Source organism: Erpetoichthys calabaricus, chromosome 18 (assembly GCF_900747795.2).
Source record: "Erpetoichthys calabaricus chromosome 18, fErpCal1.3, whole genome shotgun sequence".
Lineage (NCBI taxonomy): Eukaryota > Metazoa > Chordata > Cladistia > Polypteriformes > Polypteridae > Erpetoichthys > Erpetoichthys calabaricus.
In genome coordinates this window covers 80,056,414-80,077,721 of record NC_041411.2, presented here as the reverse complement: position 1 = coordinate 80,077,721, position 21,308 = coordinate 80,056,414, and the positions used below count along the sequence as shown (strand labels likewise).

At 42.5% G+C, this 21,308-nt stretch overlaps 1 protein-coding gene across 1 annotated transcript in view; it reads left to right on the top strand.

Moving 5' to 3' along the window:
* cfap20dc (CFAP20 domain containing) overlaps positions 1-21,308 on the top strand; it is a 248,480-nt gene that overhangs the window by 199,638 nt on the left and 27,534 nt on the right. The window contains exon 15 of the mRNA XM_028824600.2: positions 197-258. Within this exon, the coding sequence (XP_028680433.2) occupies positions 197-258 (62 nt within the window). The remainder of the gene's footprint in view (positions 1-196; positions 259-21,308) is intronic.

The window sequence follows — 21,308 nt, the reverse complement described above, 5'->3', positions numbered from 1 at the left end:
TGCAGTGGTGTGCTGAGCTGGTACCATCACTTCAGTAGATGAAGAAGCTCCTCCTTCATGACACTCCTAACTCTCCTGTATACTTCACTGCACACAATCCCAAGATATGTGCAAAAGAGCGTGACACGTGTAATGTGAGGAGCGAGACGTCTGTGAAAGTCGTCTTCTTTATGTTGTTCCTTTTGTTTCCCCACAGCCTGTCAATCAGGGCCATCATTATGAGAAAGAAATGAACCCTCTGGCGCAATCCAACCCAAGGTAAGAACAAACCTCCACCTATAATACGCCGCTTTATTGTTGAAAACCTTTCAATTTAAACAAATACAGCTACCTTAAAATATGTGTTAGGACTGTATGGGATTCCTGTGCTGTAAATCTGCTTTTTGTGTGGTTTCTACAAAATAAGCTTGAAAGTTACTTGCATTGCTTTGATATGAGCCCTCTTTTTGAAATTGTGTTCACGAGTTGTGTTCCTAATTGTCCTCCTGCTCCTCGTCTGTAGGGTCGATGCGTTGGATCATCCATCCATCCATTTTCCAACCCGCTGAATCCGAACACAGGGTCACGGGGGTCTGCTGGAGCCAATCCCAGCCAACACAGGGCACAAGGCAGGGAACCAATCCTGGGCAGGGTGCCAACCCACCGCAGTGCGTTGGATCAGCTTTCTCTAAACAGCTCGGTCCTGCACCTCCTCACCAGTCAGGCCCTTTACCTTCAGATCTTCGTTGACTTTATCCATTCACCTCCTCTTTGGCCTCCTTTGCTTTCTCTTCCCCTGTACTCGCGTGTCCTTTTGCCCACATCTTCTCTCGTCTCTCCTCGTCGCATGTCCATAGCACTTCGGCCTACTTTCCGGTCCTTTTGTAGATTTCTCTCCCACTTTTCTGGTTTCTTCTTATTCTTCTCTTCTTTGTAACTCCACACATCCGTCTCCACATTTCTCATTTCTGCCAGTCTCTTCACTGCCCGTGTCTCAGCGCCATGCGTCATTGCTGCTTTTACCACTGTTTTAAAAACTTCACCAGCGCAGGATCTAATCAATAATATTTTAGAATAAGCTCTTAAAGCACTGAGGAAGTAGATTCTTTTTATCCGCCTCATCAATTTACTTATTTTTTTACTAGATTTAAGTTTTATTCCGTTGGCCATGCTCTTTCTCAGGGGTGAGGGTTGATTTGTTTTCAATCCTGTTTTTTGTAAAAATTGATCTATTCATGGAATGATGACAATAAAATTTATTAAAAAATAAAAACTTCACCTTTAACCTTTTCCTGAAAGGTGGCTGAGCTGGCACCTCGTCTTGTACCCACCCCTTCAAAGACGGGCTCATTTGACTCTGTCTTAGAAAACGAGGCGAGTTCAGGAGATAATCGATCATGCATCCAGAATTTCTGTCGTCTTCATCTTTTAAAGATTTAAAGAAATTTGGAAATGCCCGATGGGGAGGTGTGTGAGGAAACTCATTTCACCGTCGGGGCCCATAACCAAATTTAAAACGGCCTTGTCCCTCCGTCTGCATGATGATGCCCCATCCCGCCGCTAAGTAATGCATGCAGATGATGTTCCAAATTTACAGCTCCTGTCACCTCCAGGCAAATAAAGAAGGGCGAGATTGAAGGGAACAGGATTGAAGAAGGCCTTTTTGTTGCTGCGTTAGAACCTAAAGCCACCTGCAAATTGCCTTTGTCATTCTCTGCAGATTTGTCTATTCAGCAAATTATTTTCCATTTAATTATAGCAAAGCTGTAATTTTCAGCAGCTCTGCTGGCTTCATTGATGTTCGGAATTAGATGCTCTGAAATGTGGCGTTTTGACGAATGATTAATAGCCGGTGACCTTCGGCGGCTCCCGCATCTGAACGGCCCGACATGAAGGTGCTCTGACATAATTACCTCTCGACGCCGTGCATTTCGCTTAGAAGAACGAAGGTGTTGCCGATCTCCTGCCGTCTCTGCACTCTTCTTTCGGATTTGTTTGAATAAAGTACTCATTTAAAAAAAATAAATCAAAAAAACATGTTAACCGCTTTAATCAGCTTTACACGGAAGTTCAGCAGGCAGCAATTTGCACCTAATAATTGGGCCTCGGTTATAAAGTACAGGGCTCGAGAACGACGGCGCCAACGCGTCCCGAGTGGAGAAACGCCGAGCGGCGGTGGCATCCAGCCCTGTTTTAGGATCTAAAACAGATACTTGTGCAAAGGGGATCGAGGCACAAGACCTCCCCCCATGAGACCCCAAGTTTGGGGTTGTGTCTTTTCTCTTTTCTGTCAGCAGATGACTTTGTCCTTTTGACTGCAGCAGGCAGTGATACTTAGCACACAGTCGGAACGAGAAACATACCATCCTGCAGTCGGCGATGTCCTGTTCAGGGTCTCGGGAGGCTGTCACAGGACCCACAGACATGAACAAGGGGGACGAGGGGACGGGGGGTTGGCAATTTGGAATCAACACTCATCTTGACCTGCACATCTTTGGGTCACCTGGTTGAAAATGGATTCCAGACGTGTTTAATCAGCAATCTTTTATTGTTATTTCAGGATAAGGCTACAGCTTCACATTTTTATTTTTGTAAAACGTTGACACACAAGTAGATTAACTCTTTCAGGGCTGATGTCAACTTTCGTCAAAAGGAGGAGTTGATGATGGTAATCAACTGTAAACTGTGATAAAGCCAACCATTATGTTTTAAATTGACTCTCGTTGCTAGAAGGAAAGTTAGATTCATTGGTTTGACCAAGATTTCCTGCACCTGCGTGAGTAGCATGGCGCAAAAATGGCACTGACATCTGGTGAGCGATCAAAGCGAATGCTTAAAACAAAATGCTCTGTGGACGACGTTCTGCCCATTATCTCTGAACTGGACTGGGACTTGTCGCACTTTTGAAACAAGTGATTGAAAACGCATGTGAGGTTCCAGCTTCAGTTGACTGGTCCCCAGCTAATCGTTGCACTGACAATGTTCACCAGGGAGGAGTGCCACTTAACAATGATAAGAGGTAGAAACCAGATTGCAAGGCACTTTGACCGTGTCCCAGCCACGCAAAGATAGCCTGGCAGCTAGCCTGACGCATATTCTTAGCAAACTGGCAGCCACAGACGTTTTTTATGTTGATTTCTGTGTGAACCCACTGCTTTTCAGAAACGATGTTTTTTGGAAAAAATATTCAGCCCTCAGAGTTAAATTTGGGTTGTTTGTCGCTGATCCGCCAAGAAAGCCTCTTTAATGTCAAAGTGGAAACAGATCTCTGCAAAGTGGGCTGAATTAACGATAAATATGCGACACAAAATAATTGATAGCATACGTATTCAGCGCCCCCTTTCGAGTTAGCGTTCAGAAGATGGCAGCCATGAGAGCCTCGAGGCTGTGTGCTCAGGCCTCTGCTATTGATGAGCCGGCAGTGGTCTGACCGAAACCAAAGGGCAGTAGAGCCAGACGAATCGAGGGAGGGAGGGAGGGACACGGTCTGTAAGAAAGTTTAATAAGGTCACGCCCTTGACCAGAAGTGGTTGCCTGTTCACGACAGATTTTTTCTTTCCGCCATATTGGTTTATCTTCAGCATGTTTGTTGTTTCAGTTGTCTTGTTTTTTTCCGTTAAATAAATTATAAAATACTGGAATTCAACAGTCTCATATCGCCAGTCATCTGACCGTGACTCCTGCACTTGGCTTTCTGTTAGATAAACCCTGTGAATTAGCACATTTCCGGAGGTCCCTGATAACCCCTCTTTTACACGGTCCTTTCAGGGCTTAGGCACCAAAAAACCTCTAAGCATTAGGAAATCTGAGGCCAGCCACAAAGAAACCCAATATTATAAACCTTAATGCCAGCTGTGAAGAAACACAACATTATGCAACTTAAAGAGCGTGTGAATACATTCAACATTAAACACCATAAAGACTGACACAGAAACCCAACGTCACACATCATAATGCCAGCTTTAGAGAAACCCAGCAATATGTAATATAAGGAATCTGACAAATCCCAACATCGGGCCCCATAAGACCGGATATGAAGACAAACGACATTACGCACCGTAAGGACAGCTGTAAAGAAAGCCGCATTCTGTACTGCAAATGAAGAAACTGCAAATTATGCAACACAAAGAGCTAAAGTACCTATAAAAAATATTTACCCCCTTGGGAGTTTTTTTTTACATTTATTTAATTATTATGCAACATTGAATGAAAATGGACTTAATTTGGTTTATGGGTGCCATTGTATCTCTCTATTGGAAATGCATGATACAAATGATAGGTATGATCTTGTGCTTTCATATCTATGTGAAAGGCACTATATGATAGATACATAGACAGAAGGTTGCCTGTTCGAATCCGCGTCACTGCCAAAAGAGATCCTACTCTGCTGGGTCCTTGAGCAAGACCCTTAACCTGAAATTGCTCCAGGGGCGCTGTGCAATGGCAGACCCTGCACTCTGACCCCAAGGGGTATGCGAAAACTAACAAATTCCTAATACAAGAAATTGTATAAGGAGAAATAAAGAACAAAAAAAAAAATGAAAGGCACTATATATTAGAGAGAAACCTAGGCTGGATTGGAGTGTGATGTGATTCTACAATAAAGTACTTGGCATAGTTGGCAGGATTTGCACTGTGGATGGGTGGTGTTGCCACTAGTTAGATAGATATATAGAAAAGGCACTATATAACAGATATTTTAGTGTAGTTGGCAGGATTAGATAGATAGAAACCTAGGATGTGGAGTGGTGGCTCTGAGGCTAAGGATCTGCGCTGGTATCCAGAAGGTTGCTGGTTGGAATCCCTGTCACTACCAAAAGAGATCCTACTCTGCTGTGCCCTTGAGCAAGGCCCTTAACCTGTAATTGCTCCAGGGGCGCTGTACAATGGCTGACCCTGCGCTCTGACCCCAAGGGGTATGCAAAAACTAACAAATTCCTAATACAAGAAATTGTATAAGGTGAAATAAAGAACAAAAAAAAAAAGATGGATTGGATCGTGATGTGATTCTACAATAAAGCACTTGGCATACTCAGCAGGATTTGCACTGTGGATAGGAGGTGTTACCGATACATATGAAAGGCACTATATAACAGATAGACAGACAGACAGACACCTAGGATGGATTGGAGTGTGATGTGATTCTACAATGAAGTACTTGGCATAGTTGGCAGGATTTGCACTGTGGATGGGTGATGTTGCCACTAGATAGATAGATATATAGTGCCTTTTCTATATATCTATCTAACAGATAGATATTTTAGCATAGTTGGCAGGCTTAGATAGATGGAAACCTAGGATGCGGAGTGGTGGCTCTGAGGCTAAGAATCTGCGCTGGTATCCAGAAGGTTGCCGGTTCGAATCCCCATCACTGCCAAAAGAGATCCTACTCTGCTGGGCCCTTGAGCAAGGCCCTTAACCTGTAATTGCTCCAGAGGCGCTGTACAATGGCTGACCCTGCGCTCTGACCCCAAGGGTTATGCAAAAACTAACAAATTCCTAATACAAGAAATTGTATAAGGTGAAATAAATAATATAAAGGATGGATTGGAGTGCGATGTGATTCTACAATAAAGTACTCGGCATAGTCGGCAGGATTTGCACTGTGGATAGGTGGTGTTGCCACTAGATAGATAGATGTGAAAGGCACTATATAATAGATACTTTACTGATACCATGGAGAACAATGGAGAAAGAGTGGTGATAAAGCAGCCAGTGCTCAAAAACTACACAAAATACATTCAATTGTAAACATTACAATCTATAAAACTAAAGTCCCCAAACTGATTTAAATGTACATTTTAAAAGGGAACAGAACACAAGTATGCCACAGAATATAAACTCGAATAGCACTCTTAAAAGGCTTTTTGTGTTCATTATTGTCAACTTAACTCGACTGCAATTCAGTGTTGTATAACAGTAAAATGTGAAAAGTGTGAAGCGGGTGAATGTTTTTTTAGGGTCCGTATTTAGGAGGGGCTTTACCAAGTATGGCCCACTGGAAGCAGACCCAGGGTACATTGGAGGAATTCCATCTCTCGACTGGCCTGTCTGTGTCTGGAAATCGTCCAGGAGCAACTCGAGAAAGTCATTAGAGATCTGATGGTCTGGTCTGCCCAGCTATGCATGCTGCCATCTTGACCTTAATGGGCAGGAACGCCATGGCTGCCCCTTGTCTTCATTCCCCTTGAGGGACAAGCCTTTTACCACAGATTTGCCATTGTTTTCGATCTTTGTGTTTTGTCGATATTCATTTCCTATTTAAACAAAGTTCCAGTTTTGAGAAACTAATCCTGGTGGAGTGCCACCTCATGCAATGGCACTCGGCTCTGTAGGCAGTGACTGAAAACATTGGTATGTTTTTTATTCTGTAGAAGGGAAGAGTTAGAGATGACAATAGGAACATGTAAGGTGTCCAGGAGAGGAGGGTGACACAAGTGACATTTATTACTATGCCATTTACTTGTGACATTTTGCTTTTTATGTCTCTTATTGTGTGAAGTGCTCTCTGATGGGACTGCGTTGTGCTTCAGCACATTTAAAATTTTACAATTAGCACGTATTCCATTTTTTTGCTCTTTTTTTGTAATAATTAGGTTGACCTTTGCAGTTCCTGCTGTTTTTTTATTGATTTCTGTGCAGCCTAGTGATTCCACTGGCAGAATTGGGGGGGTTAGAGGTCTCCATCTCTTGTTTTTATGTTTGTTTTGTTTCTTTTTTTGGGAGGATAAATAATACATGAGTGTGGTAGGAAAACCAGACTGTACCTTTAATCAAGAAGCTGTCAAAGTGAAATGCTGCCTTGACAGCACCTGTGTCCATTGCGTCTTCCTTCACACACACACACACTGCCCTGACCTCAGAATGGTCACCCTGCTAGCCCATGTTTCTCTATTTCTGTGATTGTCCTATTTAGTTATAAAATGTACTTTCACACGTGGTGACAGGAGTATGAAACCTTCAAACTGGCTTCACTGGCCGGGCCGGCTTCAATTGCCTGCCTAGAGTAGGCCTCACCCCAGTGGGCTTAATCCCAACTCCACTGGCCTGCCTCAGGCTTCACAGCCCTCAGAAATTAATTAAATGGTCCAAAAATTTCAAAGACCAAAGACTCAAAAAAAGGAAGGATGACTGTAAACCTTTGGCTTGCAACAAAATAAAAGAAAAACTTGAGGGCAAAAATTGTCAAAGGATTACTGTAGAATGGCAATCCACAACAAATAAGTCCCAAAGATCAGAATTCTTAAAATGAGGCAAGAAGATAACAAACTGGTAAATCCTACCAAATCGGTAATACAGTAGTCCCTTTCAATTCACGGATGGGGACGCAGGATCCCAGCGCATGTGAAAAATCCGCAAATACATTGATGATTACTGCATATTCTAAATTTATTACGCCCAATAAGATGTTAAAAGTTGTGAGAAATGCGAGATAGAACGATTGCTGCACAAGCAAATCACGTGTATGAGGCTGGCTGCTGAGATAAAGATGTGCAGCGCCCCCTGGACGAAGTGCGTAGTTCAGCAGGTCTGTACCTTTTTACAAAATGTAACTTCTTATAATACATCTGTGTGTATATTTATGGTAGTAAATAAGAAAAATGATTAATATTACAGGTACAACAGAAATCCAACAAAACGCTGAGCACAAAACGGCAAACAGTAATCGACGGCACAGCCCAGTCTCACAGACGCAGATGATGATGATGGTGGTGTAGTTATGAAATAAAATCCCCCTTGAACAGTCTGCTGAAAGTTATGTAAAGGTTTGTCCTATCGTGATGTTGATGTAAGTAAACATTGGTAGAAGTTCTGAGTGTCCCCAGACGAGGATGTTTTCCAACCAAACCAAAGCACGCAAACAAGCTGGTACAAGACAAGAACATAAATCCAGAGAAAAGTGTACTTCGGTTGCGCAGCGTAGAGTTGAAACAAAAAGACGCCATCGATTACGATCCTACGACTCACTTTTAAAACTGGCGCCCTTATCTTTCACCCAGCAGCCCCTCCAGCTGCCCAATGGTACACTACTCCTGAGGTTGCTGGGATTTGCAGTCCATCTAAGTAGTGGTGCCACAGCATCATCTGTGGTTTTCCGCAATAGATTACAAAACTTGCACAATAATTTCCATGTAACTGTTGATGACAAACCCACGAAAAGGGAGATCCGTGAATCGTAAACTGGCAAATCACAAAGGGCTGTCCTGTGCAAACAAAGCTCCACCAGAAAATGAATGACCTCCTGTTCCTGAGCCTTCTCAGCAGACTTATACAGTTAGAGAGAGAACCCAGGAGTGGTGATGTTAGGGTGGCCCCACATCCTATGACTCCATTCACAAAGTCTATCTAAAGGGACAGAGTTGAATTAAACACATCACAACAAATGTATACAAGGGGGGACCCAAAAATAACCGGAAATATTTTTAAAACATGTTTAATTTTCTGTACAAACTACAATTAGTCTCCTTCAAAGTACTCTCCAATGGCGGAAATACACTTATCTAACCGTTTGTTCCATTGTTCGAAACATTTTTTTAAATTCGTCTGAAGTAATGCCGATTAATGCTCTGGTCGTTTTCTTGTTTTACCTCTTCGACGTCAGCAAAACGCCTTCCTTTCAAGTCTTTTTTTCATACGAAGGAACACAAAGAAATCACACGGAGCTAAATCCGGTGAGTAGGGTGGGTGGTTCAGGGTTGTCATACCGTTTCTTAACAAAAATTGGCGAATGCTGAGAGCAGTGTGAGATGGAGCGTTGTCATGATGAAAGAACCAATCGCCCGACTCCCACAAATCAGGGCGTTTCCTTCTCACACTGTTGCGGAACCTACTTTTACGAAAAATTTCGCTGAACACAAGCACAACCTTCCAGACTGATGGCACTTTGCAGACTGACTTGTGAGGAGTGTAACTAGATCGCCCTAGCGTCCCAACCACGTACTACAAGTACCAACCTAACAACAACAAAATTACGGTTATTTTTGGGTCCCCCCTCATAAAACTATGAAATAATACAATTCAAAAATAACAGTAAAACATTTGAACACATGTTAATCAATAGCATATTTTACCCAGCATCCAAAGAACTGTGACATGATTCAGACTGACGATGTTTACTTGATTATGTTGTTGTCTTTTGTAGGTCGCTTTGGATCAAAGCGTCTGTTAATCAGATAAGTGTAAATGTAAAACCCTGAAGACAGACTCCACAATTTCAGTATTAGGATTGTATTTTCACTGGATCAGTATTTCTTCTTCTTTTGGCTGCCCCCATTTAAGGGTCTCCACAGTGGATCATCTGTCTCCATCTTTCCCTGTCTTTTTACATCACCGACTGCCTTCATGTCCTCCCTCACCACATCCATAAACCTCCTCGTTGGCCTTCCTGTTTTCCTCTTGTCTGGTGGTTCAGTCCTCAACCTTCTTTTCCTGATGTACCCCCTCATCTCCCCTCTGCATGTGCTCAAACTACCTCAATCTCGCCTCTTTCACTTGGTCACCAAACTGTCGTACCTGTATTGTCCCTCTAATATCCTCATTCCTAATCCTGTCTACCCTCGTTACTCCGATCATCTTCAACTCTGCCACTTCCAGCTCTGCCTTTTCATCAGTGCCACCGTCCCCAAACCATACGACATAGCTGGTCTCCCCACTGTTTTATAGACCTTCCCTGCCAATCTTTCAAGTACTCTTCTATTATAAATCACTCCTGTCACTCTTCTCCACCCAGTCCACCCTGCCTGCATTCTCTTCTTCACCTCTACTGCTGATTATTTCTGTTGACCTTGTGCCTCTCCCAACAGTAGTCCTGAGTTATTTTATCAACTAAATGCTAAATCGATATCTCTGTAATGTTAACTGTTGAACCTACAGAAGCTCTTCAATATATGCAGAAAAATGGACAAAAACAGCATTTTATCGCCATCTTGTGTCTACAAAGATGATTGCATTCAGTACTTGCAATAAATTAAGACGACAAGCCAGGAGACTGGAAACATGTATCGTCGTAAACATTTTAATCTCTCTAAAACGGCTAGATCAGACTTGTTAGAAGAATAACTGGGGTGAGATGAATTGGGGGGAACACCTGGAAGAGTCGTCAGGAGAGAATAGGGGGCAAAAAAAAAATAATTTTGATCACCTTATCTGAGTCTGCAGTGTGATCTTCAGGCGCCATGTGTGACATCATACAGTATGTTCTTTTATGTATGATGTTTACATTCTATTTATTATTATTATTATTAATAATAGTAGTATTAGTATTGGTAGTTGTGGTATTATTTATTGTATTACATCCCTTGCTAATGCACTGGCAAAGTTCTTTCTTCCCATACATTTCTATGATATATATGAAAGGCACTATATGATAGGTAGATAGTATTTGGTAAGATAGGTAGATAGCGTAGTTGGCAGGGATAGATAGATTAGATAGTATTTGGTATAGCAGGTAGATAGATTTGAAAGGCAGCATATAATAGATATTTAGCGTAGTTGGCAGGAATGGATGGATGGATAGATAGTATTTGGTATAGTAGGCAGAAATAGGTAGATAGATGTGAAAGGCACTATATTATAGAATAAAGTGTAATTTAAACTCTACATGGGTGCACCTTTCAGCCCCTCAGCAAACATCCATAACAAATTGCGCCTACTAAAAATAATAATCAATATAAGTGTACTGCTGAGCTGAACCACTGACCTTGTTTGCTACTACACCTTGGCATTCGTTCAAAGATTATAATTTTTAAGTGGGGCTGATAATTTTTCTACTTAATCGTCAGTGATTGGTGATGCATCTGGCATACCTTGGTGAGGTCACTCAGCATCTGCGAGAGGCAAAATGATAAATGCTGGAATTGACTCTTCAGCTCTCTCTCTGCTCTTATTTATGCTGATCTCTCTCTCTTTCTTCTCTCTATCTATCTATCTCTATATTGTAACAGTAGGGGGCGCTAGAGCTCCTTTGAACCCTCAGGTACCACGCCAAACACCAGGTAAAAGTATAATACTTATATTTATTATAATATTGTGCACTAAGCACCCTCCACTCCACACTATACATACAATAAATCAATAATCAATCACCAATACAATTCTCAATCCTCCTCTCCCAGACACTTAGCCACCCTTCCTCCCAGCTCAGCTCAGTGTCTGGGCTTTTTCACAGTCCTTTTATATCCCCTGACCCAGAAGTGATTCCAACCTGCAGTCCCTGATTTGCTATCCTTTCCGGTCAGATTAAAAGCTCTTTTCTTCATCCTGGAAGCACGTCTTTCTTTCTGGTCATATGATCAGGACGCACTTCCGGGTTATAGGGCACGTATAAGTCCTTGAGCCTCCCTGCAGCGTCCTCTGGTGGGCCCCACGGTGTCCAGCAGGGTTGGGAATAAAAACTCCATTGTCCATGATTCCCTGCTGGTCTTTGGGGCACTCCCATGCTACAGGGAGGGCTCCATCTAGCGGCCTGGGGGTATTGGCCGGGATGAACAGCCAGCCATCTCCCACAAATATATATATAATATGGAAGAGAAGGTCTGTGATACGGTTTGCATATTTGCAGCTGGAGATCCACAAAGGGAGAAAAAATGAATCACGTATCATAAAGTAGTTTTTATTCCTGAGCTTTCAACCCCTGCCAGGGGTCTTCATCAGAGGATAATGCTTAGACCTACAAGAATCAAAGGCAATATATAGCGAAACATTATATGGGGGGGGGGGTGGCTAAGTCAGTGTGATTGGGGGGTGGTATTGGGTGTACAGTTTATTTATTGTGAACATGTTCTTCTTAAGTTTGCATATGCTACATTTATGTCCAAGTGTCATATGCATATATAATATACACCCACACACACACATATACATATATGGAAGCATTTCCAGTATTTAAAAGAAGTACACAGAAATTGCTATTTAGACTTCCCATTTCTTGAGTTAGCCTTTCTAGATCCTTACTTTGATTCTTTTAGTAGCACTTTCAGCTTGATAGGACTAATTTTTGGTTTTGATTCTCTGCTTGTCTTATGATTTGTTCTCCTGGTCATCCCTTAGTATCCTTCCTTGGTGCAACATTTAAATTGGATATTTGAAGCCCTTATCTGTCTGTCTGTCTGTCTAATATTTAGTCGCCTTTCATATCTATCTGTCTGTCTGTCTCTAATATATAGTGTCTTTCATATCTATCTGTCTGTCTGTCTCTAATATATAGTGCCTTTCATATCTATCTGTCTGTCTTTGTTCACCCGGTCATAATCCATGTCAGGGCATGTGTTGCCTTCACTCTGAAGCCCTGAGTGGTGGATCAGGTGTGTTTTATGAATCCCCATGCAAACGAGTGCAACAATAGGTCCTAGTAAAGCTTACAGTAGATGAAGATATTATGTATTAGTCATGGAATGAAAGTGTCATTTTGACAGATTGCAAGGCAAAGAACAGATTAAGAGATTACTCATAGTCAAAACATGAAGAATGTGCTGTGAGTTGATAAGTGTTGGTTTGTGCTGATTTAATGATATTTTTTTTCTTTAACCCAAGAGCCACTGTGAGAAAAGCCGTAGGCCTGATTGCCTTTCTTTCTATAATCTCCACTTTCGCCTCAAATCGCATCACCCTGGAATGTAGAGATGGCCTCCGAAGGTCATCCTGAAGTTCACCGGGCCTTCTCCGTCGTTGAAGAATAAGTTCACAACATAACACTCTTACATCTGTTTGTTCCATATGAGGGTTTGAATGGGTGGCTGAAGCCCTTTCCCAGTTGCATTAAGAAGCTGCCCCCCCAGGGTGTGACACACGATGGGCTGAGGTCAACTGTGGGTGGACGTCGGATATCAGACTCTTTGCCTAGAAGGAGCAGAACATGATGTTGGAAATGTGTGATGGATTATTGGCTACTTAAATTGTTTTGTACATATAATATATATGTGTGTGTATGTGTTCATTATAGTGTGGCGGACTGCCCAGGCTATTACCCAGCCGGGAAAGCCTCGACTATGGAAGGACTGGGGAAGAGAGTACTTCCAGGAAATGTTTCTCCCCCCAGACCGCCAGCCCCCTTGGGGGCCACAAGTCACAGAGCATAGAGGCTTGACCCTGTTGGGGCCATCGCATGGGGCGCAAGGACATTAGCGGGGGTCCTATTAGGCAGCACATCCACCAAACCTAGCAGTGCTCCCTGGAAGAAGCTCATTGGGCACCTAGAGTTCTTCCGGGTGCCCTATAAAAAGGGGCCAGTCACCAGCATCCAAGGGCCAGAGTCGGGAGGAAGCGAACAAAGCCTGTGTGGGGGACTTATGATGGTGGTGAAGGGATTGTGTTGCACTGTATTGTGCTGTGGGGAGCAGAGAAAGTGTTCCCCAGCTGTAAATAGAAGTGTGTGTTGCGTGCTGAACCTGCACCCTGCCTGTCTGTGTCTAGGGTATGGCAGCTGCACACACCCGGGACGCATCACAATATTTATATATATATATATATATATACACACAGGTGCTGGTCATAAAATTAGAATATCATGACAAAGTTGATTTATTTCAGTAATTCCATTTAAAACGTGAAACTTTGTATATTAAATTCATTCATTACACACAGACTGATGTATTTCAAATGTTTATTTCTTTTAATGTTGATGATTATAACTGACAACTAATGAAAGTCCCAAATTCCGTATCTCAGAAAATTAGAATCCAATTAAGACCAATGCAAAAAAAGGATTTTTAGAAATGTTGGCCAACTTGAAAGGTATGAACATGAAAAGTATGAGCATGTACAGCACTCAATATTTAGATGGGGCTCCTTTGGCCTGGATTACTGCAGCAATGCGGCGTGGCATGGAGTCGATCAGTCTGTGGCACTGCTCAGGTGTTATGAGAGCCCATGTTGCTCTGATAGTGGCCTTCAGCTCTTCTGAATTGTTGGGTCTGGCGTATTGCATCTTCCTCTTCACAATACCCATAGATTTTCTATGGGGTTAAGGTCAGGCGAGTTTGCTGGCCAATCAAGAACAGGGATACCATGGTCCTTAAACCAGGTACTGGTAGCTTTGGCACTGTGTGCAGGTGCCAGGTCCTGTTGGAAAATGAAATCTGCATCTCCATAAAGTTCGTCAGCAGCAGGAAGCATGAAGGACTCTAAAACTTCCTGGTAGACGGCTGCGTTGACCTTGGACCTCAGAAAACACAATGGACCAACACCAGCAGATGACATGGCACCCCAAACCACTCACTGACTGTGGAAACTTTACACTGGACCTCACGCAACGTGGATTCTGTGCCTCTCCTCTCTTCCTCCAGACTCTGGGACCTTGATTTCCAAGGAAATGCAAAATTTACTTTCATCAGAGAACATAACTTTGGACCACTCGGCAGCAGTCCAAAGGCGAGACGCTTCTGACGCTGTCTCTTGTTCAAGAGTGGCTTGACACAAGGAATGCGACAGCTTGAAACCCATGTCTTGCATATGTCTGTGCCTGGTGGTTCTTGAAGAAGCACTGACTCCAGCTGCAGTCCACTCTTTGTGAATCTCCCCCACATTTTTGAATGGGTTTTGTTTCACAATCCTCTCCAGGGTGCGGTTATCCCTATTGCTTGTACACTTTTTTTGTACCACATCTTGTCCTTCCCTTCACCTCTCTATTATGTGCTTGGACACAGAGCTCTGTGAACAGCCAGCCTCTTTAGCAATGACCTTTTGTGTCTTGCCCTCCTTGTGCAAGGTGTCAATGGTCCGTCTTTTGGACAACTGTCAAGTCAGCAGTCTTCCCCGTGATTGTGTAGCCTACAGAACTCGACTGAGAGACCATTTAAAGGCTTTTGAGTTAATTAGCTGATTAGAGTGTGGCACCAGGTGTCTTCAATATTGAACCTTTTTCACAATATTCTAATTTTCTGAGATACTGAATTTGGGACTTTCATTAGTTGTCAGTTATAATCATCAACATTAAAAGAAATAAACATTTGAAATACATCAGTCTGTGTGTAATGAATGAATCTAATATACAAGTTTCACTTTTTGAATGGAATTACTGAAAATAAATCAACTTTGTCATGATGTTCTAATTTTATGACCAGCACCTGTATTTGGAGATCAAGATTTGATGTTCCTTTAATGAGGTGTTCAGTTTATTTGTCAGTCCCTCATTCTGGAGAAGCAGCAGTTCAAACCCAAGGTCCTAGATTATTGTCAGGGTTGCCTCACTGCCATGGAGAGTGAAGCTACAAATCCTGGCCAGTTACCTCATTCATACATTATGACAAAGTGACCACGTGGACTCCTGTACTAAAAGTGACTCTTGATAAGTGAGCCACTTCTGCACTCCACCAAGCCAGGCAAAGTAAGTCTATCAAGGCAGTAACTTCACATGACTGGTCAATAATGCAGTCGGATGATTTCTAGTCAGATACTGTGTTCAACAGAGCACCAAACGCTACCAATTAAATTGGTAAAACGATTGCTGATCAATGCTGTGAATGATCATTGAGGAAGAAATCGTGAACAGATACAATGAGGCCACACTGCAGGAAGAAAGAGAGAGAAGTTGGGAGCATGTGCTGATTTTAAAGCACGTTGTCACACCCACCACATGATGAACCACCCCAATTGGGACCCGAGTGCAGCCGTGCAAATCCGATTAGATTGTGGCACCAGGTGTCTTCAATATTCTAATTTTCCGAGATACTGAATTTGGGACTTTGATTAGTTGTCAGTTATGATCATCAACATTCAAAGAAATAAACATTTGAAATACATCAGTCTGTGTGTAATGAATGAATCTAATATACAAGTTTCACTTTTTGAATGGGAATTACTGAAATAAATCAACTTTGTCATGATATTCTAATTTTATGACCAGCACCTGTATATAACAAAAGACAAATGCGTTCTGTGTTTTGCTTCGGATGCATGGCTGGTAGACCTCGATATTTTCAGTAGTTTATTAAATGCTGACATACACGGGCCCTCAGAACTACTGAGTCCACTGGTTTGAGAGCAGAAAATAAGAGGTGCGTGTAATATAAGCGTCCAGTACCCCAATGGAACAGGAGAGACTCCTAGAAAATGGGCGGAGTCGAACGAGATGGCACTGACAGGGGGCGTGACCTTACGGGCCTCAGAATGTCTCGGGTCACTGAATATGTTTGAGGCTTCAGGCTGTCTCTTCTGCAGCTGAACTCTATTGGTTCCTTGAGGTGATTGGCTGGTGGCCCCTCTTCTTGGAGAACCTCCCACCAAACACATAGCACATAGTTGAGGCAATGAAACTTAAACATAAATAAACTTAACACATACAAAAGAAACAAAAATGAACAAAGGCAACACAAAACATGAATTTGAACTTCAGCCACGGTTAGGGACCCTGATTGAAACACAAGGTAGTGTAACTGTGTGGGCGTCACATCCAGGCTTTGGTAAAGTAGATCCAGCAGAATTCTTTCAGCTTAATCCGTGAACACACCTGAACGTTACGCCATGCATGCATTTCCAAACTTGTTTGATTTATTTTTTTTTTTTTTCCCTTCTCCTCTATGGGTTACTTTTTTTTTTTCTTTAGGAAATGCAGCTTCTTCACTTTGGCAGGCCTGACAAATTGGGCTGATCTCAAGTTGCCTGCACAGGGTTATTCTGAAAATAGTTTGTATTAAACCGACACCTTTGTAATCCCCTTGAGGAGGAAAAAAAAAAAGACACAAAATAAGAAAAAGAAAAAGTGCCATATAATATGTGAGGAAGGAGAAGGACCCAAATGAGGGGCGGAGGATGAGGAGGGCACAGATAACAAAGAGGCACTCTAAAGGACAAAACAGCGGAGATTAATTCTGCTTCATTTTACGTTGGGCTTCAATTGAAAGCCACTTCTCTGACAAAATATGGAAAAGCCTTCTTGAGCCGTTAGGAGGCTGATCTTGGACGTGGTTTAGGAGTTATTATTCTGTAGAGCCTTCTTCAAATGGGCCTTTTACTACCAAATTGTTTTTCATGTTGTGTGCCTCAGATGTTTTTGTGATCTAATAAAGGTAATCCATTACCGTACCGTTTGTGCAAATCATGTATGAAATAGAAAAAATGCTAATTCAGGCAGAAAGATAAAGGTGGGCTTGTGGCCTCTGCCAGCGATTCATTTTAAATTTAAATACGCGAGATACATCACAAAATGCGTAAAGAGCCTTTATGTGGATTATGGGTATCATTTCAATTCTTCATGTGTTCGGTTTGTAATTTCAATTTATTAACTTTGCATTGCCCCATCTTTGTCCAAAAGTCATCTTCCCCAATAAATTGCATCTGTTTCTGAAAATAAGATATATACAGTATATTGATTTGATATGTAAATGCATGCAGTCAAATAATGGGGACAGGGGAAGGTAATGTCTCATTTTATTTAGATAGACTGGTGGAAAGGTTCATGAAGCTGACTCAGGCCAGCGAGGCCTTATATGAAGGTTAGTAGAGAAACGAGAAAATCAATAAAGACGGTTACGCTATAATATAGTGCCTTTCCTATCTATCTATCTACAGTATCTAATCCTGCCTACTATACCAAATACTTTCTATCTGTTATATAGTGCCTTTCACATCTATCTAATCCTGCCTACTATATCAAATACTTTCTATCTTATCCTGCCTACTATATCAAATACTTTCTATCTCATCCTGCCTACTATATCAAATACTTTCTATCTATTATATAGTGCCTTATCTACAGTGCATCTGGAAAGTATTCCCAGCGCATCACTTTTTTCCACATTTTGTTATGTTACAGCCTTATACCAAAATGGATTAAATACATTTTTTTTCCTCAGAATTCTACACACAACACCCCATAATGACGAGAAACGAGAAAATCAATAAAGATGATTACGCTATAATATAGTGCCTTTCCTATCTATCTATCTACAGTATCTAATCCTGCCTACTATACCAAATACTTTCTTTCTGTTACATAGTGCCTTTCACATCTATCTAATCCTGCCTACTATATCAAATACTTTCTATCTTATCCTGCCTACTATATCAAATACTTTCTATCTCATCCTGCCTACTATATCAAATACTTTCTATCTATTATATAGTGCCTTATCTACAGTGCATCTGGAAAGTATTCCCAGCGCATCACTTTTTCCACATTTTGTTATGTTACAGCCTTATTCCAAAATGGATTAAATACATTTTTTTCCTCAGAATTCTAAACACAACACCCCATAATGACAACGTGAAAAAAGTTTACTTGAGGTTTTTGCAAATTTATTAAAAAATAAAAAAATTGAGAAAGCACATGTACATAAGTGTTCACAGCCTTTGCCATGAAGCTCAAAATTGACCTCCGGTCCATCCTGTTTCCTCTGATCATCCTTGAGATGTTTCTGCAGCTTCATTGGAGTCCACCTGTGGTAATTCAGTTGACTGGACATGATTTAGAAAGGGACACACCTGTCTATAGAAGGTCCCATAGTTGACAGTTCATGTCAGAGCACAAACCAAGCATGAAGTCAAAGGAATTGTCTGTAGACCTCCGAGACAGGATTGTCTCGAGGCACAAATCTGGTTAAGGTTACAGAAACATTTCTGCTGCTTTGAAGGTCCCAATGAGCACAGTGACCTCCATCATCCGTAAGTGGAAGAAGTTCGAAACCACCAGGACTCTTCTTAGAGTTGGCCGGCCATCTAAACTGAGTGATGGGGGGATAAGGGCCTTAGTCAGGGAGGTGACTAAGAACTCAATGGTCACTCTGTCAGAGCTCCAGAGGTCCTCTGTGGAGAGAGGAGAACCTTCCAGAAGGACAAACCATCTCTGCAGCAATCCACCAATCAGGCCTGTATGGTAGAGTGACCAGACGGAAGCCACTCCTTAGTAAAAGGGCACATGGCAGCCCGCCTGGAGTTTGCCAAAAGGCACCTGAAGGACTCTCAGACCATGAGAAAGAAAATTCTCTGGTCTGATGAGACAAAGATTGAACTCTTTGGTGTGAATGCCAGGCGTCACGTTGGAGGAAACCAGGCACCGCTCATCACCAGGCCAATACCATCCCTACAGTGAAGCATGGTGGTGGCAGCATCATACTGTGGGGAACTGGGAGACTAGTCAGGATAAAGGGACAGATGACTGCAGCAATGTACAGAGACATCCTGGATGAAAACCTGCTCCAGAGCGCTCTTGACTTCAGACTGGGGTGACGGTTCATCTTTCAGCAGGACCAACAACCCTAAGCACACAGTCAAAGTATCAAAGGAGTGGCTTCAGGACAACTCTGTGAATGTCCTTGAGTGGCCCAGCCAGAGCCCAGACTTGAATCCGATTGAACATCTCTGGAGGAGATCTTAAAATGGCTGTGCACCGACGCTTCCCATCCAACCTGATGGAGCTTGAGAGGTGCTGCAAAGAGGAATGGGCCAAACTGGCCAAGGATAGGTGTGCAAGCTTGTGGCATCATATTCAAAAAGACTTGAGGCTGTAACTGCTGCTAAAGGTGCATCAACAAAGTATTGAGCAAAGGCTGTGAATACTTATGGACATGGGATTTCTCAGTAGAATTCTGAGGAAAAAAAATGAATTTTAATCCATTTTGGAATAAGGCTGTAAAAAACAAAATGTGGAAAAAGTGATGCGCTGTGAATACTTTCCCGAATGCACTGTATCTATCTAATCCTGCCTACTATATCAAATACTTTCTATCTATTATATAGTGCCTTTCATATCTATCTATCTATCTATCTATCTATCTATCTATCTATCTATCTATCTATCTATCTATCTATCATTTACAGTGGAGCAGCCCAAAGGCGCTGAGTTTCCCCGCTCAAACCCCAAGACACAGTATGGGAAAGGCTAATATAAACAGAAAGCAGTCGTCTTGTAGATTTTCTCTGACTTGATTTCAAACACAAACAGTTGTCGCCCAGCATGTGCCGCCGGTGATCGTCTTCTGGGATGAGCCCTACCACTCCAGGTGAGAGGGGGCGCTGTCGCTAACAGTATCTTCACTTTTTCCTACAGTTCAGTGTAGCGGGGCAAGTGAAGATGCAGGACAGAGCCAAATGCTTGGGGTGCTATCCAGGCAAAAATCCAGTTTAATTGGAACAAAAAGAGCAAAAATGAAATGAAAATTTAATGCACCTTGTTAAAGAATGTTTTTTTCTTATCTAGAATTTTTAATAAGCATTTCTGACTTAGTTCAGTATCACATCATGGAGTTTTCTCTTCTTATGTCATGCATACTGGTAGGGTTGGGGCTTCCTTTGCTTCAGTGCCCCTCCCCGGGGTGGTTTCTCATGGCTGTGAGGGATGATGAAGACAGGACTGTTTGTGACGGCGCCCCCCCTCTCGTCCCAGGGTGGTACTAATTAATTTAGTCCAACCCGGAAGGCGACTCTTTGGACACTCAAAGACACTCGACCCCGACTGTGACGTCCTGATAAACCCTCCCCATCCCTCTTCCGGTTAGGTTACTATAAAAGATGGTTGTAGCTCCATGAAGCTGGTGTCCATTCAGACCCCAAGTTTTGAACCAGAGAGGCCCATTTTTAGGTCTGTATATTTTAGCATGGCTCGATTCCTTTACAATTTATTACGATTGGTGGTCACCTTGGAGGTAAGTGGGTCCAATAATTGACGATTCACATAAATCAAATAAAAGCATTCTGGCTTCTGGAGGTTGGGATACTGGGCCCCACTGGTCCATTCCTCCCATCCCATGGTTTTGCCCCTGCCCAGAATGACAAAGCACAAAAACAGGATTTTAGAATTTTTCACAAATTTATTAGAAATAAAAAAAATATCACCTTGGACCCAAGTGTTCAGACCCCTTTACTTGTTACTTTGTCGAAGTCCCTCTGACAGCAGATCCAGCCTGAAGTCTTACTATTTTTGACGCAACAAACTTCACCCAACCTGGACTGGGGGACTCTCTGAAATTCTTCTCATCAGATCTTGTCAGTTTCTGTCATGCTGGATGGAGACCACCGTCAATGGACATCGTCTTCAGGTCTCTCGAGAGGCGTCCGTTTGGGTTCATGTCCGGGCTCTAGGTAGGCCACTCATGGACCTCCGGAGGTGTTACGCTTTGAACCACCCCTGTGTTGTCTCTTCTGGGCATTTAGTGTCATTGTCCTGACGCATGGTGAACCTTTGGCCCAGTCTGAGGGGCCCAGGGGGCTCTGGAGCAGGTTTTTTTGAAAACGTGTTCGGGGGGGACTAAATACTCCAGCTGCGCCTCTTTTCCCTTTTCTTTGTGGGCAAACCCTGTTCCCCAGTGGCTACTTTTACCCTTCGTTTTGTGAAGTTAGAGACTCGCACGCGACATGCACAATGCGCCGCGCCGCTTTGTCTCAAGGTGCCTCTCTGT